We start from the raw sequence: 26,176 nt of genomic DNA, 5'->3' as shown, positions 1-26,176 counted from the left end.
GGAACGAACGGAGTATTTAGGAATTTGGTTACAAAATAATGTTTAATTAATTGCAGTCTCAAATGAAATCAATGGTGAAAAGCGGCTTAGGAGGAAGATCGACTTTCACGACTTCTACTTTTGCACCGGATTTGAAGGCCAGGTATTATTTCTAATATAAAAAACTCGCCAATTATTAGCAGAAATTTTTGTTATTAATGCTCCAATTCCGTTGGAAAACCTAATACGGGTGGAATATCAACAAATCGACATTGTCATTATTTACTTATTTTAATCGCGACCAAAATATCGGTGATGGACTCAATCTGCTACTAAATTATACTCCATTGCTAATATTGACATCAAAATGGAATTGAAAATTGTTGTTAGTAAAGTTGTTTTATGAAAAAAATCTTGCTTATACTACTTTTTGTAGTATGTATTTTCACATACTTTTTACTATTGACGTGAAAAATGAAATAAAATACATAGTTGAAACTCAATGTGACATGAGCGCACCCCGATTATTAATACTAGATTGGGAAAGGGTGATTTTGCACCGGTGAGCATTGTGCTTGGGATGGTCGCTGTAGCAACGTCGTTAGGCATATATACGGCCTTGCATCAGCTCCATTCGGCCCCAAACGTGCACCTCAAGAAATCGAGAAGGGAAACTATACCGGAGGTGGTGGAGCCGGAGAAAGTGATGGCCGAGGCTGAGAAGTTTGTTAAGAAATCTTTCTTTAGGAAGGTAGCTCATTTGAAGGAGCCAACCAATTGTGCCTAATCCTATTGCATGTGACATTTGCTCAAGGTATATAATTAAAAATCTACTATTATCATATTTAGTAATTTTAGTTCAGGCCTTTCATGTTGATACGTTAAACGATATCGGGCCAGAGCATAAACTAGCCCCAGATGTCTCATTTGTTTTTTTTATTTTTTGTAAATATATGTAAACATAATATGTTTATTGTAGATCAATGTCAATATTTTGAGAACCATAAATTATACCGTTGTTGTGACTTGTGATGTCTCTCCCTAACACCAACCATTTCTAATTTTCTATCCTTTATTAATTTTCCATTTAAACATTTATCATTTTCAAAGTTTTTATGGCTCGGTCATATTTTTTGGTACCGAAATAATAATTTGATAAACCAAAGACTATACATTTACATTAAAAATTCAATCGCCTTTAAAACTTAAATGTCAAATGGAATAATATTCATGCATGTGTTATTTGAATTTTGAATGATACTACCTCTGTCCACCAAAATTTATCCCCCTTTGATCCGACACGGTTTTAAGAAATATATAGAAAGTGAGTTGGAAAAGTTAGTGGATTGTGGGTCCTACTTTTATATATTAGTTTTATAATAAAATGTGAGTATGAATGATTTAGTGGAATATGAGGTCCACTACCAAAAATGATAAAAATAAAATGAGACAAATTTAGAGGACGGACGAAAATGAAAAAATGTAACAAATATTGGTAGACAGAGGCAGTAACATAAATTCAAAAAAAACGAAATGAAAGAATAATTACACAGTCAACGTAAACGGGTCAACCCGCAAACCGACCCAATTGCCAATACGGATCAAAACAGCAAGGAGCTTGTCACTCACTGTCACGTGGCTTTCTCTGATTGGTCCACTTCTCGTGGCAATCGATATCATTGGTCGAAGCAACTCGACCCCATATGCCACTGCCAGATCTGTATATGCAAATCCCCTTTGACACGTTCTACAAATACTCAGTAACTAATCAAATGCAACCACACTGTTCTCTCTTTCCTCTCAATCTCTCTTCTCTCTAGAGAGTTCTTACGCAGATCTATATATCTTTCTCTAATTGCAGCAAAAACTTCAATTTTGCTCTGTTCCTGCTGTTAAATGGAGTTTCCGAATCGGAAGATTTGGGTAGTGCAGTGTTTGTTACTATTTTCCACCGCCTGCTTCATTTCTCAGCTCCGCGCTTCCGATGATGTGGTATGGAGTCGTTTATTGCCAATCATGTTTTCATTTGATTCATCATGAATTTCTTTGTTTGAGATCTGTTGTGGATACCTGAGTTAATGTGGTTCTGGTGTTTGTAGATTTTCCACGAGTCGTTTGATGAGGACTTTGAGGGGAGGTGGATCGCGTCTGAGAATCCAGACTACACAGGTTTGAATTTTGATTCCGTCCGCGATGAGTTACTTTTGATTTTTGCTTTTGATATTTTTTGAATCAAAGATACTGTATATATCCAATAATCGATAAAGACAACGAATTAGTTATTGTTTTTTTTTTACAGTAACGACTTTTCCTGTGTAAATTTTGTACTGGTTAGATTCTCTGCTCAGATTCTGATTTAGTTGCTTCACTACACAGCTGAATCGGCTGGGTGAGCGTAATTGCCCACGTCTTTGTGCTGAATTTGGAAATTGATTTAAACTTAATGTTACCCAACCCGATCTTTCTATTATTAAGCTACAAATGATTGGCTTTACTACATATATGATAGCATTTTATTATATAAATTGTTACTCTAATAGCACTTTTGGTGGGTGAATTGGTTAGTGACATGGTGTTGGTGAAAGAAATACCACTAATATACAACAGCATATGTCCATTTATATCAAGTAGCTTACTTTTTTTTTCATTTGTGATGTCAGGTGTGTGGAAACATGTCAAGAGTGAGGGACATGATGATCATGGACTTCTTGTTGGGGAGAAAGCCAGGAAGCATGCCATTGTGAAGCCACTTGATGAACCTGTGATCCTCAAGGATAAAACTGTTGTTCTTCAGTTTGAAGTTCGCCTACAGAATGGCCTTGAATGTGGTGGTGCTTATATCAAGTACCTCCGTCCTCAGGATGCTGGATGGGTTCCAAAGGGATTTGATAATGAATCTCCTTACACAATAATGTTTGGCCCTGATAGATGTGGAGCCACAAACAAGGTTCACTTCATCCTGAAGCACAAGAACCCGAAGAGTGGCAATTTTGTCGAGCATCATCTCAAGTTCCCACCATCAGTACCTTCAGACAAGTTGACCCATGTTTACACTGCCATCTTGACACCCGATAATGAGGTTAAGATCTTGGTTGATGGGGAAGAGAAGAAGAAGGGAAATTTCCTCTCAGGTGATGACTTTGATCCTCCTCTGATCCCTTCCAAGACTATCCCTGATCCAGATGATAAGAAGCCTGAGGATTGGGATGAGAGAGCAAAGATCCCTGACCCAGAGGCAACGAAGCCAGATGATTGGGATGAGGATGCTCCATTGGAAATTGAAGATGAAGAAGCTGAGAAGCCTGAAGGTTGGTTGGATGATGAGCCTGAGGAGGTTGATGATCCCGAGGCAGCCAAACCAGAGGATTGGGATGATGAAGAAGATGGTGAATGGGAGGCTCCCAAAGTTGATAACCCTAAGTGTGCTGAAGCTCCTGGTTGCGGTGAGTGGAAGAGACCAATGAAGAGGAACCCTGCTTACAAAGGGAAATGGCATGCCCCACTCATTGACAACCCCAACTACAAGGGTATCTGGAAGCCCCAGGAGATTGATAACCCTGAGTACTTTGAGCTCGAAAAGCCCAACTTTGAGCCCATTGCTGCCATTGGTATTGAGATCTGGACAATGCAAGATGGTATTCTGTTCGACAACATTTTGATCTCTTCCAGCGAGAAAGAGGCAGAGACCTACCGGGAGACAACATGGAAACCAAAATTCACCGTAGAGAAGGAGAATCAAAAGGAGGAGGAATCTACTGAGTCTGATGGCCTGAAAGGCTTCCAGGTAATCAATATATTCATATATATGTATGCAGTTTTCATGAATTTTCTAGTTCTGAATCTAACATCTGCTGTTTTGTGTGATCAGAAAGTGGTATTTGAATACCTATACAAGATTGCTGACCTTCCATTCTTGGGCGAGCACAAAATTAAAGTCTTGGTGAGTGATCTGTGCTCACTTGAGATCAAAATTAAAGTCCGCATTTTGTTTATTTAAAGGTTACCTTACATTGGGATTTTACTTGCAGGACTTACTTGAAAAGGCTGAGAAACAAGCCAATCTCACAATTGGTATCCTTGCCTCCATTGTCGTTGTTATCATCTCGATTTTGTTGAAGCTCATCTTTGGAGGAAAGAAGCCTGTGAGTGTTGTTCATAATTGGAAAAACTTCATTTTCTGCTTCTCTACAGTTTTAAGGCTTATTTACTTAACCCTGATGTTTGGAAAATTCAGGCTAATGAGGTAGCTGAGACGAAGAAAACAGAAGTTGCTGAGAGTTCAGATGATCCGGGAAGCTCCGAGGCGAAAGATGAGAAGGACAATGGTGGTGGTGCTGCTCCTCGCCGGAGAACCCAAAGGCGTGAAGACTGAGGAAGGTGGGACCGGAAACGAGGTAGAATCACAACGATAATGAGGCCGCCTAGGGAATGATGGAAGAAGATGCTCCTGCAGCAACACGTTGGGGGAACTTAGTAATAGGTTTTTTGGAACTTGTTTTGACAATGTTCAGAATTTTCATTTGCAGTTTTTTTTTCTTGATTTAGGTTTTGTATTACTGGACCACTGATTGAGATATGGTATTATCCTCTCCATACACTGAATGGATCAAGGCAATTTTTTAGATTCATAGTGGGAAATTAGGAAAATGTTTGGCTCGAAAGGGTATTCCAGTAAGTTGATACTCCCTCCGTTCCTTCATAGTTGAGTCATTTTTCTATTTTGGGAAGTTCCCTTATAGTTAAGTCATTTCCATTTATAGTAATTTTTTTCTCTCTTACTTTATTCTCTCTTACTTTATTTTCTCTACTTTATTCACTTTTTACTTTATTCTCTCTACCTTTTTCTCTTTCTTACTTTTTTATCTATTTATTTAACACACTCAACATTCATTTCTTAAACTCTGTGCCAAAAAGTTCCGTCCAACTATGAGAGAACGGAGGGAGTACTTATTAACGTGATTTCTATTTATTTATTTATTTATTTATTTTAACACCATAAAGGTGGAGGGTTTGTGGGTCCTTCATCCCTATATATCATCAAACAAGAAGGTTGCAGTACATGCACCGTCCAAAGCGGACTTGCGAAACAAACGAGTAACCATCAAACCAAGAAAGAGTATCTTGGTGTCGGCTTCCCTACAAGGGAGGATTTCATTCTACTCTCTTCCCATGTCTGTGCATGCAAAAAGAAAAGAGAAGCGATCAATCCATGCGGATTAAGGCCTTAACCAAAGGCGCAGCCGTGTTCTGATCGAGTATCACCAACTCGGCCTCCATGCACCCCTGTTGTGCTAAGCAATTTGCCACTTTGTTACCTTCCTTTGGAATGTGAGATATCTTATAGCTCACCAGTTTGAGTTTGTTACGAATCTCCGTCAGCCGGTGGCGAGAAGCAGCCGACCCATATCTCTTATCGCAAAGCAACGATATCATTTCGGGGTCACTCATCTCAATCCAAACTCTTTGTTCTCTAGTCTCTACCTCCCACCATGTCCAAACCGATGGACAATGCTTGTAGCTCCACGTCTTGACGAGAGTTTGCTGATATTATTAATGTGATATTCATGTTATTCCGTTGGAGTATTCCCTGACGAAGTTGTAAAGAGGTAAGGCCAAATTGCTTGTTAAGTCATGAACTATCAAAATAGTTTATTTTTTCTATTAACTTTAAATGTTGCATGAGACTATTTCGATCAATTTCCGACACAAACTTATCCCGCGTGGCGCACCGGAGGGTGACTTGGCAACTCCACTAATTCTGGTTGTTTCTCTTATATCTATGCAATCTCAGATCCCGTCTTATCACAAACATACAAGTAGCACAAATGAAACATACAAATCGAATTCAACATACAAATCAATATAAGCATACATATTGAATTCAGCATAAAAAATACTAACATCAATTCCACAATTTGAATTGAACCCTAAATTTATCATTTGCTAAGTCACGCTTCCGGTGTGCCACGTATGTGTCGAAAATCTATCGGATCGGGTCGGATGAAAAATTTACACAGTTTGGTAAAGTTCATGAAATTTCATGCAACATTTAAAGTTTATGGGAAAAATCAAACTATTTTAAAAGCTCATGACTTTACAGACAATTTACCCTAAATATAAAAAAGAGTGAACATGCCTAATTTTTAGATCCTAATTCTAGCAAACAAAACTCGCAAATTGTTGCCTTTTGGCCAATTCTTGGTCTATTTTGAGAAATTTGGGTGTTCACCTTCAACTTTTTTATTCTTGGAAACCTAAGCTAAAATAGTCAGTTCGCACTGTTCATGCGAATTGGACAAGAATTCAATTATTGAAAGTTGTTGAGATTTAGAATTGCGTTGATTTTCTACCTCAGATCTTCTCGCTCACATAGAATTGGTGTTAATTTTGTCATTCAACTTTTTTATTAGATCAAAATAAAAAATTGGGGCCACTGTTTATAGCTCATATTTGAGTTCAAAACATGTAAACTTAACAAATTAACCAAGAATTATACATATATGGCCATATTGCTTCACTTCTTGAAAGAATTCAATTCCTGAAGTTTTTTGATTAAACACGCTAGATAAATGGAGAAATCCTCAGTGCCATTTTTCTTTTTGAGGCATTACATTCTGACACATTTTGAAACATTTTTAGATTGAAAATATTATTATTTTGTATTTCATTTTAACTTCATAGTTCGTGAAACTATAGATTACATAAAATTTCATATCATATAATCCATCTGTCCTATAAGAATATGCACTTTTCGTTGGTCACATATCTTAATGCACAATTAATAAAGTAAGAAATAGATAAAGAAGAAAAAAGTAATTAAAAGATTGTTAGTGAAAATTGAGTGCCATATATATTATTAGAGAGGAGAGTTTTCAAAATTGAAAATGTATATTTTTATGAAATAGACTAAAAAGAAAAGATTTCATATTCTTATCCTGAAATTGAGGGAGTATCAAATCAAAAAATAACACTTAAAATGAAAAATAGTCAGTAATTTTTTTTTCCGGTACGTAGTGTAGATTCAGTGCCTAATTTGTTTGTGTCATAATGGTTGGTCCGTAGACCACCCCATAGCTTGATTGTTATAGTGGGATATACTCTCTCTGTCCTATTTCACATGACACATTTCTCTACTACTTCAATTTAGTTAATTGCCCACAACAAAACGAAAAGAATTACTCCATCCGTCCCTCTGTAGCTGAGTCGTATTCCTGTTAGCTGAGTCATTTCCTATTACGGCAAAAAATACTTTACTCTCTCTTAATTTACTCTTGCTTCATCTCTCTACCTTTTTCTTTTTTACTCTCTCCGTCCCATTGAAGATGGCCCACTTTCCTTTTTAGTTTGTCCCAACTAAGATGACCAATTACTTAAAATGTAAACACTTTTATCTCTACTTTATTCCCTCTCTCTTACTTTACTTTCTCCTCTCAACACACAAAATAAATTTGCATAAAATCCCGTGCCACCCAAAAAAGGGGTCATCTTCCTTAGGACGGAAGGAGTACTTTATTTTCATTTTACTTAACTCATTTAAAACAATTTTTCTTAAATCCCGTGCCAAAAAAACATGTCTCTACTACATAGGACGGTATACACTATACCAACTATAAATATTTGAAGGGTAAATAAACAAAAACTATCCTGATTACTCATTGACAACAAATACAAAGAAGGATAAGAGTGTTTGCCTGCTTTATTAAGTATAACTCGAATAATAAATAAAGAAAACAAAATTGTTCACTCAACTACCTAAAAAACAGTGGCAAGGAGTTGGGTAAGTTGCACGTAAAACATACTGGCCTTCACTATTTGGTAAGTCCCTCTCTATCAGCTCCATATTCAGACAGTTACATGGTTTACCATCCAGGTATTGGTACAGGCTGGAGATATATCAACTGTTCACCGCCTTCCGGCAGCTTTACTCAAGGGAGGCGCTTCGTCATCATCTGATGCGATGTCTCCATACTCCCACATCCCGAGTCTCTTCTCTCGGGCTTCTGTCTGGAATTTTTCCAGTTCATCCATCGCCTGCTGCTTATCCTTAGGCTCCCATCTACGCCTCTTCTCCAATCGACCCAGTCCCTCCTGCAGCCATATTTACACGTTAGATCGTTACAGGAATGTGATACAATTGATACTCCCTCCGTCCCCTAAAAAAAGAAACTCTTTCCTTTTTGGTCCGTCTCCTAAAAATAGAAACTTTCTATTTTAGGAAGTTTATTTCTCTCTAACGAGGCGAGACCCATTTTCCACTAACACATTTTTCTTTCTATATCTCTCCTACTTTACCAATTTTTCTTTAAAACTTGTGTCGTTTCAAATGTTTCAATTTTTGGGAGACGGAGGGAGTATAATCTTTCTGTTTTCCAAATATTAAGATGTAAAATAAGCTATAAGAGCACTAGAGGAGGCACTCTGTTATCATACCTGTAGCATAACTGCGTTTATGCTCGTCTCAACCTCGGTATCAATCAGAGTCACCAAAAAGACAGTTCCGGTTCCCTGTCCTTTCACTTTTCCACCTGACGTGTCCTTCTCTTCTATGATAGCTCTAAATTCTGTTGGAGTGCTCAAAAGGTGCTCGCTTAAACGAATTGCTGCTTCTTGACCATAGTCATCTGCTAAGCCTGGAACCTTGACGTATGCCAGGCTGCATAGCTGAGCAAGGCCTGGTGCAGCAGACACCGAAGAATCAAGAGGCCGCAACTGGCTGTAGGGGACGGTTTCTTGATTCCCGTAATCAATGTAAAACACCTCAAACTTGTCATTCGCAGATTGCACAGCACCACGTGGGGCATTAACAATCTTCATAATCAAACCAGATGGGTTATAAAAATGTAGGGACCTAAATACCGATAACTTAGAAAGTACGGTAAAAAAGAAATAGCTTCGCTATACATTTACTAAGTACACATTAAAGCTAAATGAGGCACCATCAATAAAACCCGAGTAGAACCCTGAGAAGTCGAGCATCTTTCATCTAAGACGCACGAAGAAAGAAAGAGGCTCCACAAAAATTTTAAGAAAGTGTATTGCGACACAGCGGTACTATATTCAAGAAAAGTAATGCAATGCCACTTACCATAGCACGGTTCCAAGATTTATCAGCACTGAACTGAGCCAGAACAATATCCCCCTTTTTTGGATTAAAGGCGCCAATTACAGGAGCTTCTTGAAGGCTTAATGAAGAAAGCTGTTTCTGTATAGCAGCCACTTTCTGATCAGCAACTGACTGAATGTAAAATTTACCACCTTCCAAGACTTCTGTAACTGTAACCTGAAAAAGAACATATGATTATCCATGACTGCCTCCGAGATTACTGCCAGTGAGCACATAGTGTGGTACTCATACCTTAAACTCCTCTTTTTGTCGTCTTTCAACAGATATACCGTTGGTAACTTCCTCTCCCTCAACATAATTCTCCCATATCTGCAATAGAAGTATCAGCAAAAGAGTATCACAAATAGGAACATGGTTAAACTTATATATTTACCTTCAACTTTTTCTGTTTAGCTGATTGCTCAGCTTGAACCAGGAGATGAGCTTCTGGGATCCTATCAAGGCCAAAGGAAGTTTGAAGTTTAGCCAAACCCGCCTCCAGAAGTGGTATTGCGACATTGGTTTTTGACTCCCACAAGGTACCCAAGAAAGTTCCAGTTCTATCAACAGTTTCCACTTCAATCTGCATGCAGGTACAGCAACATAACAGTGAGACTGAATGCACATATAACAGAGAATGTGAAGCCTAAAAGAAAATCACTACCTCAACATCCCTCTGCATAATTTTCCGCCTCATAAATGCAATGGCTTCTTCAGAATAAGGCTCACCACGGCCAGGACATCTGACACCAGACAAGGATAGGGCAATACTGCATGTCGCCTTAGGAATATCTATTTTGTATCGATGTCCACTGAGAACATATTCGACAATAGCAGACATCCTTCTATTACGTTGCAAAAATGGTAGGAAGTCTTTCGCTTTCTTTGCATTAGCCTGCACATGTTTATTTCCACAAACAGTGCACGTATTTACTACAAAAACTATATGTAAATTGTAAACACAGAAATATTTATTATATATGGTGCAGAACTAACCGTTAGCAGATCTGTCATATGCCTTACAGGAGGATCCTTAGCAGAATGCATACCTTTCTTCCCAGAAATAGCACGTGATTCAGCAGATAAGAGGGCATCATAATAATTTGACCTTTCCTCAAAATCTCGATGCCTAACTGTGGTGGCAAAACCGCGACCAACTAAAAGCTCAGCAATGTTAACCCCATTCGGTTGGTTGCCTGCTCCGGCAGCAGCAGGAGTAGCATCATCCGCATCCTTAGCCGGATTAACAAGAAAGACAGTTCCAAAATCCATCACCCTTGTATCTCCAGACCCAGCTGGAGCAGCACCTCCATCTGTCAGGCCAACCTTCCTGGAATACTCCATAGAAACATTCACCTAAACAAGTAACGTAGATGTTAAAATTAGAGCACTTAATCACAAAGAAGTGCAAAAGAAAGATCAAGAACCATACCTGACGACCAATTAGGCGCATCCTCAGGAATTCCTTAGCATCACGAGCATAGGGATCAGGTTTTTGATCTCTACGAGGATTTCCCATTTTAGGGCCCCGTATACTTGAGAGATTGACTCGCCGCTCTGCAGCAGGATCGCCAAATGGCAAGGAATCATCAGCAACAACAATACAATCTGCACTCGCAACTTCAATCACCTGCACAAAATAAGTTGTCAGCAAATAATTAACTAATTCAGAAAATTTCCAAACCACTAAATGTTAAATCTAGGGCACGACTTACTTTTCCTGTAAAGTTCTGGTCATGAATGGCCTTTGAGTTTGTTGCTGGGGGGACATAATTTGTCCAGATTCTTAACCTCGACTTTTTTGCTTGAAGTTCTGCATTCTTTAACCTTCGTCTGGCTTCATCTTCTAGCAAGCTTGCACTCCAGTCCACATATTTAGCTAAACCCTGGGGCAATAACACATTGAGGAACATTATATAATTCTGGAATAAGAAGAAAATACTAAAGGGATGCATATGCATTAGATAGTACAAGTGAGTGTGTGTGCATGACTGTGTGTGTGTGTGTGTGTGAGAGAGAGAGAGAGAGAGAGATGGAAAACACAGACAGCAAGTATATAAGAAAATAATAAAGCAACAATTACCAGTGCATTGTCAAGACAAACAAAATATTGAAGAAGTTTGCCAATCAACTTCAACACAATATAAAAAAAAAAAAGAGAGTGAAGTATCTCAGAAATCATTGTTTTTATTATATAAAATTATTGTAGATAAGATATTCAAAATGTTTAGAAAAAAATTTAAATAACAATGGGTGAGAATGAAACATTTATGTGGGATGCTGTCAATTCATAAAGAAGAATCTTGTGTGCAAGACATAAGCTATCGCATAATCAGGAACTTAGGACAAAAACCAGAATGACCACCATATTAACATTATGTAATGGCTTACATTTTCAATAAGCTCCAATGACAAATCCTTTGCTGATTCACCATCAGGATAGTATACTGAACCGGTAAGGTTGCTAAATTTGTCAACACCCTCTAATACAATCCTGACCTGTATCGCATAAATTGACAGATACATTACAAACTTGAACAATAGAAATACATTCTTTGAAAGAAAGAAAATGACTAAGTCTTCATGTTTAAGCAGTCTCACATCTCTGTGCAACACACGAATTTCTGTGAAATGCTTGGCTTCTTTCCCAAAGGGATCTGCAGGAACTTCATTTACTGATGTAGACGATGCAGCAAGCTTCTGAGCAGATGTTAAAGGAGCCCGGCCTTCAACTGTTGAATCTCCATTTTGTTCAGTAGACACCACCTCAGTAGCAAAGGCAGATTCTGCTGCAGCCCTTCTACCAGGAGATGGAGCCTAGTATAAAAATCAATATTGATGTCATCAGAATTTTTGGAATAGATTACAAAACCATCTAAAAGAGTATATATAATCGATAGTATAATATATATACCTGAACTCCAGCAACAAACACTTGGACATATTGAAAGTCTGGAAGCAAATAAACACGGATTGTGCTCCCATCGCGACACTGATCGACAATAGCCTCCAAAGGACTGCCCTTCTTAGCAGCCAATAGAGCCATAGCATCAAAATTACTGGGATCGCTAACCGCTGAAGGAGGCAGGTCCCTAATGGCCGCCTCAGCAGCACCTGGGGTCTGAATGGAGCAATTCCAACACATATATCATCAATATAATATTCTGAACCATGTAATCTCTAACCAGATAATAAAAAAAATTCAGAACACTAAAAAATACAAAAATACAAATATACAGACCCTGATCCAACGACCAAGACCTTGCTGTTTGGCCTGCTCTTCAAGGCGCAGCAAATCCACTAAGTATGGACTAGCTTCTCCTTTCTGTTGACCTTGCTCCCTAACCTGTGTAATGGGAAATCTGACGTGAGATACTGCAAGAATCAGCGAAAAATAGTAACACTGTCAATAGGGTAATAAATAACAATGGAAAACCTTTGCCCAGCCTCCAGTAACCACAAGCAAAGCCACATTCTTATCCCCAAGGAAAACAGAGCCAAACTCCCGATTAATGGATGGTACAGTATAATCCACTCTAAAAGTGACCTCCTGTAATGTAATAAGCATAAATTTTTAAGCCTAAATACAAAATATACATACAAAAATTCATATTTAAATGAATAGATATCTTAGGGACCAAGAAAGCCACAATAAAATCCACCTTTCCAATACAAAGCTTCCTCAAGAATTCTCTGCTCAGCCATGCAAATGGCTCATCGAGCCCACCTCTTCGGGGAGCCTATAATAGAAACAAAGTAACACAAGGACAAAAGTAAGAAAATTCTCAATCTGGTATCCGAGACACTATTTGAAGGAGGTAGTCATCACTCATCAACCAAGTTCAATAGTTAAGAAGGCTCCCAAATTTAGATTCAAGAAATAAGAGAATGTCAACAGAACAATGGAGTAAATTCATTAAGAAACGTAAGGGTGGCTATAATAACACAAAAGATGTAGTCCATAAAGTTCGGACAAATTAAACATGTTCTCAAGAAGAATTGTCTAAATGCATGCTAATTGATCTGAGAAGCTTACTAAATTATATCTCAGCTACAAATCCAGCACAGTAGGTAAATATATATAATACTCAAAGCACCAAAAATCTAGTGAAGACACAAAATCTCATGGCCATTCAGCAACTTAAAAAAAATGAATAGCTATTCATAGACATGATCTGATCAACCAAAAGTAATGCACAATTACATACTCGTAAACAAAACATACCAATTTAGGAGCCATTAGAGAAGACAAAGTAATTGTCTTCTCTGGGGGAATCTCAGCCTTCGTGTTCCCCATTATCACCAAACAGTCACCAGATGGAACAGCTTTTACTATTCCCCTCAACCATCCTGTGGCTCCAGCTGTTGATGCCATTTCAACAGCAAATTCTGTATAACAAGAGGTTTGAGACAGTGACTCAGAAATTGTAAAAATAAAAGCAACAAGAACACCAGAATTTAGCTCCAATATTCCTTCTCAATCAGCTTTTATGTATGGTCTATAACAGTACCCCCTAAAAAACAAATCAATCAAAACCATTCAACTGTACTGCTGAAAAGCATAATAAATAGGATTAACGATCAAAACTCTGTTTTACAAAACAAATCAAAATATAAGGTTGGAGAAAGGTCAATCTTTGATGCATCACAAGGAGGAGAGATCAGTTACTCTAATGAACGAATTGCCAAAGGTATTAATTTTTCATTAAATACATAATAAGTATATATAATCAACACAAATTATATAGCTGAAATTAACAGATCCCTGTTTCAGCAAAATCACAATATTCACAAATACAGTAGCCTAAAAAGACACAAAAATGACTCTTTGTGAGCGAATAACTCCAAGATTTAACAAAAGAATCAATGCAGGTGATCAATAACTGTCGTGCAGTTTTCCCAGCCGAAGCAGAATTCCATTGCAAAAATCTTAACAACACATGCAATCATACAAATGATAGAGATCTACGGCTAACCGCCAGCGATCAGCACGATCTCACACAGAAACGCCCAAAACAAATCCAGAAGAAAGTCAATTCAGTGTACAGAAGGCGTGCATTGATAAAAATAAGCTCCAGATCACTGAGATCTGAACAAAGAAATACCTACAAAGCCACCAGAAAATCACCGATAAATCCTAGGCTGGAGGAGGTTGAAGAGAGAGAAGGAGTAGACGAAACCGATCCGATTTCCAATTCGATTACGATGAGCTCATCAAATCGAATCAGTTATTTCTAGAAACTGAAATTGAAGTGTCTTTTCACTTTTCAGGTTTAGTCGTTTACTCGAATTGAAGCGAAATATGAGAGAATGTGTTCAGTAGAGACGACGGCGGAGCAAGGAGAGTATAATTTATCCATTTCCATGTAAAGATTGGCCTTTTATAGAAGGGTCAGCTGAATCACCTCAGCTTTTGTTAGAATTACGAAATGTGCCACGGAAATTCAATGACTGTTTATATCTAAATTCATAAGCATTTCTTTCCGTGTATCCAATGTGATTTGGCAGGTGATTTAGTAGTCGCAGATTTTGGTGGCTGTGCGTGTGCGTGTGCTTGTGCCCCTTCATTGGCGCGGTTGCACCCCAACTATCGACTTCATGTCTATTGCCCTTCTTTGTTAGTGAGTTCTGAGGCCCTTTTTCTGCTTCGATTGGATAGGGTGGTGGCGGGGGGAGTATTTTATGGTTGAGACGAGTCTTTATTGAGGGCCTTTTGCACGCCCCTTGTAGTAGCGTCGAACTTTGAGGTGGAGTTTCTTGCTCTTCTTCACAGTCTTATAATGACTATGGAGTTCTCATCACAGGTTTGAGTCGAGATGGATGCAATAGCAGTGGCCGCAGTGTTCACTTCGAGTCGGAGGGGAGCATAGACACCATATGGCTCGCATCCGTCTTTTGCTCGCACAATTGCAGACTTGCTTCTCTCTCATTCTATGATGCAGATACAACACTTCGAGACATTTGTTAGGATGGAGCAATTGGGTTATTCGAACTTCAAATTTAGGTATCGAGAATAATGTCTAACTCGATTGTCATAGTGTATCGTTTTCATTAAAACATCATAATAGTGAGACATAATCCAATAACTATCCCTTTTTTTACGAATGCGGATAGTATATATCAAGTATTCATAACGATAAAAACATTTTGAGTTGTTGAGAGTGAGCATGGACAACCATGTGGAGGTTGTGTCCAATGAGAGCCGACGTGTGTAAGTGGGTTATTTATGTCACGCCAAACTAGTAATTTTTGCATTATCCGGGAAAAAGTTCATTTTTCCATCCCAATTTTGGATGATAAAAGATACAAATACTCCCTTCATCCGCGACGTATATAATCTTGTGTCATAACTCATCCAAGATAAGAAATGATTTTGGAATCAACACTACAATCGTTCATTATCCACATATATTTAGGTCATGCATATTAACTGGAGTGTCTTTTATAAGGAACCGATTGAAATATATTTTGAGAGCGAATCTACCATTTAGTATATGATACGCTCAAATTCTACATTGTTTTAAGTCCATTATTTGGACCGTTTTGAGTATCAAAGTTATATTACATTCCATTATTTGCATATTTTAATCATTTTGGTATTTTGACGTATTTTGATAAGAAATGTGCTAAGTAGAGCCTAAGAAGATGGAAAAAAAAATCGAATTCAAAAGTCTAGAGCAAAAGCGTCGGCCAATGGTTCGTTGGGCCGCCGCGAAGCTCATCGACCGCCAAAGAAGTAGTGGTTTGCCTCAGAATTTGTGCCTGGAAGAAGGACACGACCAGCGACTCACTGAAAGTTGCACCGAGAGATCAGAGGCTTGGCAGCGGTTCGTTGGAACTCAACCAACGACCCACTGGAAATGGGCGACGCATGAATTAACCTATTTTCTGCCAAGACTTGCCTTGCTAGGATATAAGATAGTATCATATTGAAGAGCACGACTTGAAGGCTATAAATACCCCCTGGAGCTTCATCAAATGAACTTTTTGTTGCATTATATACTTGAGAAACAAATTGAGAGTTCTTGTTCAATTGTTCTACATCTTTACACCATACTTATATTTTGAAGCTTGGGATTTAAGAGAAGATCAAGACATAAAATATTTTTCCCCTGGGTTTTATCTTAGTACTCCCTCCGTCCCGCTTAAGATGACACGTTTTCCTTTTTAGTTTGTCCCAACTAAGATGACACATTTCCTTTTTTGGTAACTTTCTCTCTCCAATTAATACACTCAACCACTTTTTTTCACTCCTATTAAAATATTCATCTTTCTTTATCTCTCTACTTTAATACTTACACCCACCTTCTCTCTCTCCAATTAAACACTTTAACCAATAATTCCTAAAATCCCGTGCCGGCTAAGCAATGTGTCATCTTAGCCGGGACGGAGGGAGTAGTTTTTATGTTTACAATGATTTCCCTACAAACTACAGATTATGCTCTTTGTCTATGAGTGGCTATATCAGTAGAATTCTAGGGATGTGTTAGTAACGACTTTATTTTATACAATTCCTATTTTATGATATGTGTTTGTTTATACTTGCTACATTCTAAGTTGTTCGATAATGCTTCATGTTTGAGTAACACATTCTATGATGATTTCTGGGCATGTAAAGTAATCGAGAGATGATTTGTATGTTAGACGGATTTAGTTAACACTATAATTAAATCCCCCTAAAAGGGTATTGTTAATTGAGAGTGAGGACATCTTGAGGGTCTAATTGAGCCTTTTCGAGTTAATAATCTAAGCCTGAAAACATTAGTGTTTAATCTACTTTGTGTCGCATGAGCAATACTTATGTGACTGGTTCTAGTTAAGCATGAACTGTGCTAGGATATTGTAATCGTGTCTTGTATAAACCATAATTGTGAAAGCACATCACAGGAATTCTCTTATCTCCATATGTTTTTCTCAAATATTAAACTTTGCAATTGTTTACTACTTTTTTATTGTTTTCATTTACTGTTTTTCTTTTATGATCAAACCAGCCACCTTATCTTCCAAATAGTGATTGAAGTCTAATATTAGATAGTCTATCTGTAATAGCATTTTCTGAGTTTGACAACTCTATGCTTACCCTTTGTCATACTATCATTACCTTGTCATACTTACAAGTAGTTGTAGTACTAAAAAATAATACAATATACAATGTATAAAGAGAACTTGTATGTTCAACACTTATACATAAATTCCATGAACTTAATCAACAATAATAATAAGAGACAAATTATGTAATAAAAATTAGTTATTCAAAATAATATATGTGAAAAAGATTAAAAAATACAAAGTAGCACAGAACATATTTTTTAGTATATATTTTAACAATCTCCCGCTTATACTTAAAACATGTTTTGAGTGTACAAAAATTGCATACTATTCTCCTAGTTGTACTGAGAGCAAGTCTTTGATGCATCTAATAATGCACCACTTTCGCATGGTGATTAAATTTCTCATCTGTAATGATTTTTAAGAAATGTTCTTTTATATTGTCTTCAGTGCAATCTTGATTAACTCAGTGTCTCAATATCTCACTATATGCCTGATGATATCATACCTCCACTCTATGTGTTTATTGCCCTTGAGATATAATTACACGCAGCTAACATGTAGTAAAATATAAAATCAACAAATACAAATAACATAGATTTAGAAAAAGTCTTCAGTGAATGGATTCGATGGTCAATCACATGTCCTATATTGCTTGCTTGATATAGAAAATTTGGAATTTTCTCTCTGTTTTCGGTTCTCCACAATGTAAAAGTTTAATAATACTCTCTTTGTCCCAAGGCAGTTAGTTGCATTTATTCCTATTTAGCCGTCCAAGAGTAGCTGAGTTATATTTTTATGGAAAAAAATATGTTCACCCTGTTACTGTACTCAATTATATCTTTCTCTTAATTTATTTTCTTTCCTACTACTTTATTCACACTTTACTTAACCTTTAAACAATAGTTTTTTTCTTAATATTTATGAAAAAAAATGTCTCAACTAAATGGAATTAAGGGAGTATGATGTTTCCAATGTCCTTATATGATGTGAGACTGTGAGTCCTGAGAATTCAAATCGGGCTAGATTACAATTTGTCCCAATTAATTAAAACTTATCACTTGGTGAGTGAAATGTTGGCATAAACAACTTGGCCAAGTGTGTAAATTACAAGCAATTTAGTTGTGTGGTAGGCTTTGGAATCACTCGACACATCGCTTGGTCGAGTGAAATACTCTCTCCGGTCCCTAATAAATATATGACCGGTAGAATTTTCAAAAAAATTGTTTTAACTTTATATAGATAAATGATTTTAAAATTTAGTAGAATGTGATACATATTTTTATATAGTTGTATTGACACCTAATATTACAAAACTTTCTAAAATCTTGTTTTTCTTCCCAAACTTTTAATTTGACCTAAAATATCATATACTTAAATAGTTGTTGAATTTTTTTACCGATGACAAAATCCTATTACATTAAACTTGCAATCACATCACACGACATCTGATATGATTACCCTTAAAAAATGACAATAAATATGATTACAAAATTTCAAAAAGGAAGACATGCATGATTATCTATCTCATTTTAATGTAGTTAGATTTTGTAAAAGATTCTACTGTATGTCAAGTTTATAATTTTTTGGAAAAACTAATTTTTGCTTTTATAATATTAAGCGTTAATATCTATTTTAAATATTAATTTTATAATAATTATAAGTAGAATAAGTCACTGAAATGACGAAGTGAGAGTTTGTTTTCACCATTTTGGTCCATTGTGATTCTAACCCTTGCTATTACGCGCCAAAACTTAAAAAGAAATAAACGGAGAGATTTCATTCGGCAAAAGAGTAGGAAAAGGAGCTGAGTGAAAACAAATGGCTTTGCTCTGCTTTGTTTTGGATTTGCGGAGTTTATCACCTCCAGTTCTTCGAGATCTGAAGCAGGTATGGAGATAATATAGTCAGTTTGACGATTGCTTTGCAAAATATGGTCACTCAATCCGAATTTTATAATTTTTTCAATCTGGTGATAAGATGATTCAAAAATCGCTCGGCACCGATGATTTTGACTAAAATTCGATTTTCAACCAATTATTTCTCCCTACTGTGCCAGTCATTGTTGCAGCTTGCAAATTACTATGCAATTTCGAGTCTGAAGGTTGATTGTCATGTTGATGGAATTCAATCGAATTCGAAGCCTCTGCCTGACCGGATCGGACTGTGCTATATTGCGAGGAACAGAATTTCTTGTTGCGATGAGGTATTTTAGATAAAAAAAAAATTATATTATATGCTCGCTTTATTTGTCTTTTGCTCCTATAATGGCGTAAAGCTCGATTCTATTACCCTGCATTAAATTAAATGACATTCACCTTATGGTACAGAAAGTATATTGTGGTCTAGAATTTTAAATGCCATCTTAAACAGGCATTGCTTTCATTTAAAGTTTACCAAGCATTTCTGGAATTTTTACTTTTGATGATAATTTGCTGTTAATCATGGAGTAGGAGGAACTCCACACCATTTCCATTTCTTATGCCGTAAAGCTCGATTCACTACCATGCATTAAAATAAACGACATTCTCCTTATGGTACAGCAAGTATCATGCGGTCTAGACTGTTAAATGCAATCTTAATCAGGCAATGCTTTCATTTAAAGTTTACCAAGCATTTCTGGAAATTTTACTTTTGATGATAATTTGCTGTTAATGTTGGAGTAGGTGGAACTCCACACCATTTCCGTATCTTATGTTGCTTTCACGCAAATCAATATTGTTTGCATTAGTTGATATATGATGTAGTATGGTTTATGAGCTTCTACGTGGCCGAAATATTTTGTTGTTAAACTGTCTGCCTTTTTTTTTCGCATAGATATTTTAGTTCCTTGTTTTGGACTCATAGAGTAAATTGATTGATGATAAGTAGTGGAAAATTCTATTTGAACAGCTGAAGATTGCATATAATCCCCAAGAAAAGTTCAGCTTACGCGACCTTCATCACGCACTAAGTAATTTGCCTCTTGATACTTTCTGTCCTGAATCTAATGATTCTGAAGGCATATGTAAGGGTAATACAGTTTATTTTCATCCCTTGCACTGAATCCTCTGGTAGATGATTGTAATTTATTGGGTAAGCATTCTAATAGAAGGCCATATATTTTTTATTTTCTTATTATGTGCTGCAGACCTTAAGCTGGCAGATGTTCTGAGTGAAAAAACTGTATACACTTGGGGAGGCCAAGATAAAACCGTTAAAAGAAAAGTGATTTTGATTAGTTCTTCTCTTGTTGGTGCCTTGGATTCTGTTACAATGAAGGCTCTGACAGTGAGAATTTCCAGCTGTTTGTTCAATAGTGATCATATTTCATAATCGTAAATTAAGCATTTTGGGTTTGTTTCTTGCAGGATGCAGCTAACAAGTGTGTCTTGGTAGAATTCATTTTGCTGGAGCAAACATCAAGTCAACTTAGTGACAACAGTGAGAATGTCAACCAATTTGTTAAGCAGATTGGTTCTCTTACAAACTGCTCATTTCAGACATGCGTTCCAGGTTAAGCATGGCTAAAATTTACAACATATTCAATAAAATAGCTCTGCACTGGTTGGAGATGTGTCTTTATGCTTTAATATTTCTACAGAGGACAACCAGCTTAGTAATTGCATCAATCTTGCAATATAGGCGAGAATGACGATTATAGCTGCTCATTCCTCTCAGTACTCTGAATCGGAATTTTACACAAAAACCATTGTGCTGTTTCACCAGATCTTTGATTAGATGTAATTTCTGCCTTGACATAGCTTTTACTCCTTATATATAATTATACCAGATCATCATAAACTCTGTATTACTTGATTTCCACATATCTCAGTCAATATCCTTATATATAAGGATTTTGTATACCTGAACTATCCTTAGACAAATGATTTTTGTTTTGTAAGAAATTACTTTAGGGTAGAGAACATCTGGTATTCGGAGGGAAATGAAGGTTAATATTAAGAGATAGTAGTACTTACCATTTAATTTTTTTTAAGTATTAATCTCTTCAGAAACTTTTATTTCAATTAATATGTTTATCAAATTAATGTTTTCAGGTCTACAGGTACTGTATGGTCTTGGAAAAAGATGGTTTCAGGAATTAAAGGATGACAAAGAAGTACCACTACAAGCCCATTTCATTTTCAAGACTAGTTTAATGAGCAGTCTCAATCAGATATCCTGCGACTTGTGTGCATCTTTCAACCCCAGAGTTGATGAGTTCAATCATTGTCAGGTATCTTATACATTATTAATTAAATAAAAGCAAACTTCAGGTGATCCATGAATCCCACTTGATGAGTTAAAATGCTGCCTGAATCCAGATATATATACATGCATGAAAACTTCACATGATTCTGGTTCTTTAGACATTTTGTCTGAGCATGCAGGGAGAAATATATTTATCTAATGTGAAAGTGTATCTTGTGGATATTTGATCACAATAATATCTCTGCAATGACTCCTACTGCTTTTTATTACCTTAACAACATCAACAACAAAAAAATGACATTAAAATCCTAAAACATGCCTGTTATTAGCTTATTATTGATGATACTGGATTGCCATTTCTATCAAGTACCATCTGAAGAAAGCATCTTCTTAAGGAAGTATAAACTTGGCTTGAAGACTAAAAGAAGAATACTTATTTTTAAGTTTGTGATGTTTAGAATTGCTAAAGCAAACCTTGTTTTTCAGATCAGATTTCTAAACATTAGTATTAATAACGTTTGTCTCTTTGACAGGGTTATTTTTATATCCTATTTGTTCATGCTTGCTTCCACTAGCAGTGCTCTCATTTGAATATGATATGAATACATTTATTTATAGTGTCTTCAATATTTTCAGGCATGCAGATGTCATGGTATTCCATTGGATCATTCAAGTGTGCATCAGAGCAGCAAGTTTCATTCTTGCCCCATAACCAATGATAATCTCGGAGCTTTAGATATAAATGAGAACGCTGTTAGGGTTGGTGAACAAACAATACTATACATGCCCTCTTTTTATAACAGACCGAAGCCGAGGAAAGTTACATCTATTAATTTCGATGTGATTCAGAGGACTTACTTAGGATCACTAGATGAAGGTATATATGCATCTAGGAAAAGGTGCATATTTGCTTTCCATGATTATCTTATATGCTATAAAGTATTAGGTGCTTTTTATTAGCTGCCTTTCTATTTTCTTAATCTTTCTGATTATGCTTTAACTGAGAGCATTTAAAAGTACAACTCCCTAAGCCTCATGGCTATTGCTATCTCTAGTTATAATGCAACCTTGATTTGCATGTTGTACTTTATTTATTATAATTTGAATTTTCCGTAGACAAGTCCCAAAAGGTCGCATGTGATGTCTGTTGTTTTGTTTGTGAATATGTTCTACATTGTGAAATGTTCTGTGCATGAGATAAACTTGAAGAACTCCCCTCTTTGTAGGTTTTGTGATCTACTAAAATGGTAATTACTTCAGCAGATCCCTGGCATTTGAGTCCATTTTTTGGTCTCATCTCCAAACCCGGCTCCCTAGTTTCGATAGTCAACATCCAGGAAACTAGCAGCTGAAATACTTTGATTCACACATTCCAGTTCTAAATTGGTTCGTTTGCTCTGGACAGGACTGATAAGGGGCGCTACATACTTTGTTACTCCAACTTCACACCAGTCAGATGAGAATGACGCCTCAAAGCTAAATTCACAACGTATGTGCAAGGATGTTGCAACTATTTTTTATACGCCTAGCATTGATCTCATCTCTCACTTATATTATTGATTGCAGTCTTTCAAGTCGTCTGTAGAGTTCTAAATTCCCTTGATCAAGGTCTGGTGTGCTCTTCTACATGTAACATTGAAACTGCAACAGAGACTTCATTCCGGTTCTATTACATTCTTCTACCTTCGGACAAAGGACTGATGCTTGTCCGGGTAAAATGCGGATATTAACATTACCTTTTCCGTTCATTTCCCTCAAATTTACCTGGAAATATGTCTTTTTAGCCCCTTCTCTTCTTCTGTTGCTAGAGTTCAACATTCCAATTCAAATCTCAGAAAGCTGACCTAATTTCCTATGTTGTTCTTCTTCTAATTAATATTCTTTTCAATTTTGTAAATATGCAGAGGCTTTCAGCATCAGAAGAAGTTTTGCCCATGCCTGTGTATAGCCACCTCACTAGCTCATCTATCCTTGAAGAGATTAATACCGCAGTTCAAGCCTCTTTGCTAAAGGTTGATTTCAGCATCAATATTCACTTTGATTACTATTTCTGCCTCATGCAATTCCATTTCTTGGTTTCTAATTTCTATTTTGATTTCTGAAGACTGTAAGGCATAATATGCAAGCATTAAAGTATCTAATCACTTACTTTATTCATCCTCTTATGGTATTGATTGTCTTATCCCATAACTCAGCTCATTGGGGGAAATTACTAATTTTATGCATCAATATTTGTAACATTTTCCTTTTTGCAATCATACATTCATACTGATATGTAATTTTGTTCCCAGGTAGAAGTAAGTGACTACAATCCATTCCACCATGAGAGAGGTTTCCATAAAAAGTTAAACACTCTTGTTAAAGAGAGCCTACAGTTTGGGTACATCTATTCTCTATCTTATTAATTTTTCTGTCTCTTCCATAATCTCATTTCCGAGCAATACTTTGCAGAGCAATACTTCCTAAAAGCAAAGAAGAAACCTCAACGTCAGAGTTGAACGCGCAGAACTCTGATCTTCACCCATCAAAGCCGGCAGCAGGCAACCTTGTTACAGGAGACGAATCTCCAGATTCCGACACTAAACTAGGAGAAAACAGAACCGGCCCATCTCTCGCCGAAGAATGGGAGCAACTTATTGTCACTGAGCTTGGCAGCATGCATTCTCCCACATGCATTGCTAACACAAAGCTCGACCAACAGCTCGTTGCATCATCATCGTCACAAAATACCAGGCCACTGGATGAGAAAACTTCAAGAATTCTCGAGAGACTGGAAAACCCCAAGCAGCTAAAGAGAAAAGCAGCTTCGCCTACAATCTCGTGCAGTTTCTCTGCTGATATTTGTGGGCCGGTTAAGAAGCCCCTTATACCGTATAGGGCCACTGACAGCGAAGAGCAAGGCCTGGTGCACACCCAACCAATAAAGCCCAATTTCCAGAGATTGAAAAGGAAGAAATAGCAAGGTAATGCCTAAGCAAATAAATTTGATCGTATTCCTCAACTTTATACACTATCCTACTCCATTTGTGCACACATAAGGCCAACAACAACCCAGTTTCATTTGAAATCTCTTTGCACTTTTGTGTTGTCACATTAGCATTTCATTCAAATCCCAAATCACACTAATTTTAAAAAAAATTATTTTCAAATTTCATAGTTTAAATTTTTTTGTTATTTATAAAATGTAATAACTCAAAATTGAAAGATTAGTTAATTAATAGTCCTAAAACTAAATTAATTCAAATTCTTTAAGTTGCATAATTTAAATCTTAAATTACTAAATTTGAAATCGAACAATGCATAATTTAATATTCTAAATACTTTTGAAGATTGTTTGCTTGCAAGTAGATCAAGAAGCTCTTCATGTCGTTTTCTATTTACCTTGTAAACCGCCTATTTTTCTTGTATAAGCATAGCAGAGTACTCCCTTATCAACATTGCATCTTCGATCTTGACCGTAAAAGATGATAAAAGAGGTTAATTATTTTGTAAGCACTTCCTAATAAATGTCATAATTTCTCATATCTGTTAAATTAAATTATAATCAATTGCTACGTATAAAAGTTAGATCGGTTAAATCTTCAAATCCAATGGTTATATATTTAGTCTTAGTTCTGTAATTAAAACGTGTTAATAATAATTTTTATTATGTTATCAATTAATAACTTATAAGTAAAATTTTAATGTAATTTTAAATATTATTAATCACACTTTATTAAAATAATAATTTTATTATTAAGTTATACATGAGTAAAAAATTATGCAAATTTTAATGTATTTAACGTATGAATCATACAGTAATTAATTCTAATAATAAGTTAAATAATAATAATTATTATTATTATATTTAATATTGTTTTTTCAGTTTATAACTTATTAAGAAAATATTAATAAAATTTTTTAAATTATGAATCATACTGTAGTAGTTATGTTCCACTAGTATTTTATTATTATTATTATTATTATTATTTAATTTTCTCAGTCAATGATTCAATTAAAAAATCATTGCTCCAGTAATTACATATAGTACTCCGTATTAGTTAGTAAGAATATAAAAATTAAATACAAGTTGAGAATCTTAACAATTTTCCTTAATATTCTCCAACATATAAGAAGTAGAGTAATATAGATATGAAAATATCATATTTCTAGGAATCATAATTTTATAAATCACATTTCTTAATAATATAATTCATGATAGATATGGCAAAACTTTCAGAATAGTTTGGTTTTGCCAAGTCATGCCTCCGGCGCGCAATGTAGGATAAGTAATTTGTCCGAAATATATCGGACCAGATGTGAAATTTACACTGTCCAATAAAGTTCATGATTTTTCATGCAATATTTGAAAAAATCAAATTATTTTGAAAGTTCATGACTTTAAAGATAATTTCCCCAATGAAAAATGAAAAACTTTGTGCACATATAAAAGAAAAAATGTTATAGTATAATGCACACTACTCACAGTAGTTTTCCTATTTCATGTACTTTTATTAAGGTTTTTGAATTTTCCTATTTTGAGCCTTCCTTATCAAGCTGTAATGCACACATGAAATGAAACTCACACCCAAAAATTATAGTCAGGCTGTAGTGCACTATCGCGTTTGTTAAAATGGAAAGAAGATCGTATACTTTTGTGTGTGATTTGTGAAGTTAGTTGAAAGCTGCTCCATTGCTATCTAAAAGTTTGACATTATCTTATATTTCCCTTTCTTTCTTGAAAAAGAAAGCAAGGTGAGAGATTTTGTGTAATCGTGACTCACGTGGCGTTACGTTTTGCATAAATCTCCAACAAATTGTTCGAAAATAATAATTTACAAGAAGGAAATTGTTGTTGTGAAGAAGTTGTTCATC

At 36.0% G+C, this 26,176-nt stretch overlaps 4 protein-coding genes across 5 annotated transcripts; 3 read left to right on the top strand and 1 right to left on the bottom strand.

Moving 5' to 3' along the window:
- The first annotated feature begins 59 nt into the window (after window positions 1–59).
- Window positions 60–876, top strand: LOC125197226 (uncharacterized). The gene is made up of 2 exons (XM_048095942.2): window positions 60–142; window positions 517–876. Exons 1-2 carry the CDS (start codon window positions 63–65, stop codon window positions 764–766), a joined length of 330 nt encoding a protein of 109 aa, XP_047951899.2. The 5' UTR covers window positions 60–62; the 3' UTR covers window positions 767–876.
- An 869-nt stretch (window positions 877–1,745) lies between these two features.
- On the top strand, window positions 1,746–4,757 carry LOC125197225 (calnexin homolog). The gene is made up of 6 exons (XM_048095941.2): window positions 1,746–1,971; window positions 2,079–2,148; window positions 2,640–3,763; window positions 3,848–3,919; window positions 4,008–4,121; window positions 4,214–4,757. The coding sequence occupies exons 1-6, from the start codon at window positions 1,876–1,878 to the stop codon at window positions 4,349–4,351; spliced, it is 1,614 nt and encodes a 537-aa protein (XP_047951898.1). The 5' UTR covers window positions 1,746–1,875; the 3' UTR covers window positions 4,352–4,757.
- Window positions 4,758–7,608: 2,851 nt separating this feature from the next.
- On the bottom strand, window positions 7,609–14,434 carry TUDOR1 (TUDOR-SN protein 1). Of its 2 annotated transcripts, none has more exons than XM_048095936.2 (17): window positions 14,188–14,434; window positions 13,308–13,471; window positions 12,745–12,822; window positions 12,519–12,632; window positions 12,324–12,428; window positions 11,997–12,203; window positions 11,684–11,899; window positions 11,474–11,581; window positions 10,798–10,968; window positions 10,515–10,712; window positions 10,079–10,438; window positions 9,747–9,977; window positions 9,477–9,665; window positions 9,335–9,412; window positions 9,065–9,259; window positions 8,410–8,787; window positions 7,609–8,067 (listed from the first exon to the last, which is right to left on the bottom strand). In XM_048095936.2, exons 2-17 carry the CDS (start codon window positions 13,455–13,457, stop codon window positions 7,882–7,884), a joined length of 2,964 nt encoding a protein of 987 aa, XP_047951893.2. In that variant the 5' UTR covers window positions 13,458–13,471; window positions 14,188–14,434; the 3' UTR covers window positions 7,609–7,881. The 2 variants fall into 2 exon arrangements, with proteins under 2 accessions (XP_047951893.2, XP_047951895.2); XM_048095938.2 differs by having other exon boundaries at window positions 14,211–14,434.
- Window positions 14,435–18,864: 4,430 nt separating this feature from the next.
- LOC125197224 (uncharacterized) lies at window positions 18,865–24,757 on the top strand. Its single transcript, XM_048095940.2, has 12 exons — window positions 18,865–19,021; window positions 19,191–19,337; window positions 20,024–20,144; window positions 20,262–20,401; window positions 20,482–20,626; window positions 21,169–21,347; window positions 21,959–22,199; window positions 22,728–22,811; window positions 22,889–23,034; window positions 23,227–23,334; window positions 23,614–23,702; window positions 23,774–24,757. Exons 1-12 carry the CDS (start codon window positions 18,953–18,955, stop codon window positions 24,279–24,281), a joined length of 1,977 nt encoding a protein of 658 aa, XP_047951897.1. The 5' UTR covers window positions 18,865–18,952; the 3' UTR covers window positions 24,282–24,757.
- Window positions 24,758–26,176: the final 1,419 nt, after the last annotated feature.

The sequence above is a fragment of the Salvia hispanica genome, chromosome 4 (genome assembly GCF_029641045.1).
Source record: "Salvia hispanica isolate PSC_SH4W2 chromosome 4, Shi_PSC_v1, whole genome shotgun sequence".
NCBI lineage: Eukaryota > Viridiplantae > Streptophyta > Magnoliopsida > Lamiales > Lamiaceae > Salvia > Salvia hispanica.
Note: the sequence above shows the minus strand (reverse complement) of the source record. Positions and strands in the feature narration are given on the sequence as shown.

Bases quoted from the DNA above. Each gene is read 5' to 3' on its own strand.
- LOC125197226 (XM_048095942.2), top strand. From the start codon at position 63: ATGAAATCAATGGTGAAAAGCGGCTTAGGAGGAAGATCGACTTTCACG. The intron at 143-516 runs GTATTATTTCTA...TATTAATACTAG, and splicing joins GCACCGGATTTGAAGGCCAG to ATTGGGAAAGGGTGATTTTG.
- LOC125197225 (XM_048095941.2), top strand. From the start codon at position 1,876: ATGGAGTTTCCGAATCGGAAGATTTGGGTAGTGCAGTGTTTGTTACTA. The intron at 1,972-2,078 runs GTATGGAGTCGT...TGGTGTTTGTAG, and splicing joins TCCGCGCTTCCGATGATGTG to ATTTTCCACGAGTCGTTTGA. The intron at 3,920-4,007 runs GTGAGTGATCTG...TTTTACTTGCAG, and splicing joins AGCACAAAATTAAAGTCTTG to GACTTACTTGAAAAGGCTGA.
- TUDOR1 (XM_048095936.2), bottom strand. From the start codon at position 13,457: ATGGCATCAACAGCTGGAGCCACAGGATGGTTGAGGGGAATAGTAAAA. The intron at 10,713-10,797 runs GTAAGTCGTGCC...TATTTTGTGCAG, and splicing joins ACCAGAACTTTACAGGAAAA to GTGATTGAAGTTGCGAGTGC. The intron at 9,413-9,476 runs GTAAATATATAA...CTTCTATTGCAG, and splicing joins CTAAACAGAAAAAGTTGAAG to ATATGGGAGAATTATGTTGA.
- LOC125197224 (XM_048095940.2), top strand. From the start codon at position 18,953: ATGGCTTTGCTCTGCTTTGTTTTGGATTTGCGGAGTTTATCACCTCCA. The intron at 22,200-22,727 runs GTATATATGCAT...TGCTCTGGACAG, and splicing joins CTTAGGATCACTAGATGAAG to GACTGATAAGGGGCGCTACA. The intron at 23,335-23,613 runs GTTGATTTCAGC...TTTTGTTCCCAG, and splicing joins TTCAAGCCTCTTTGCTAAAG to GTAGAAGTAAGTGACTACAA.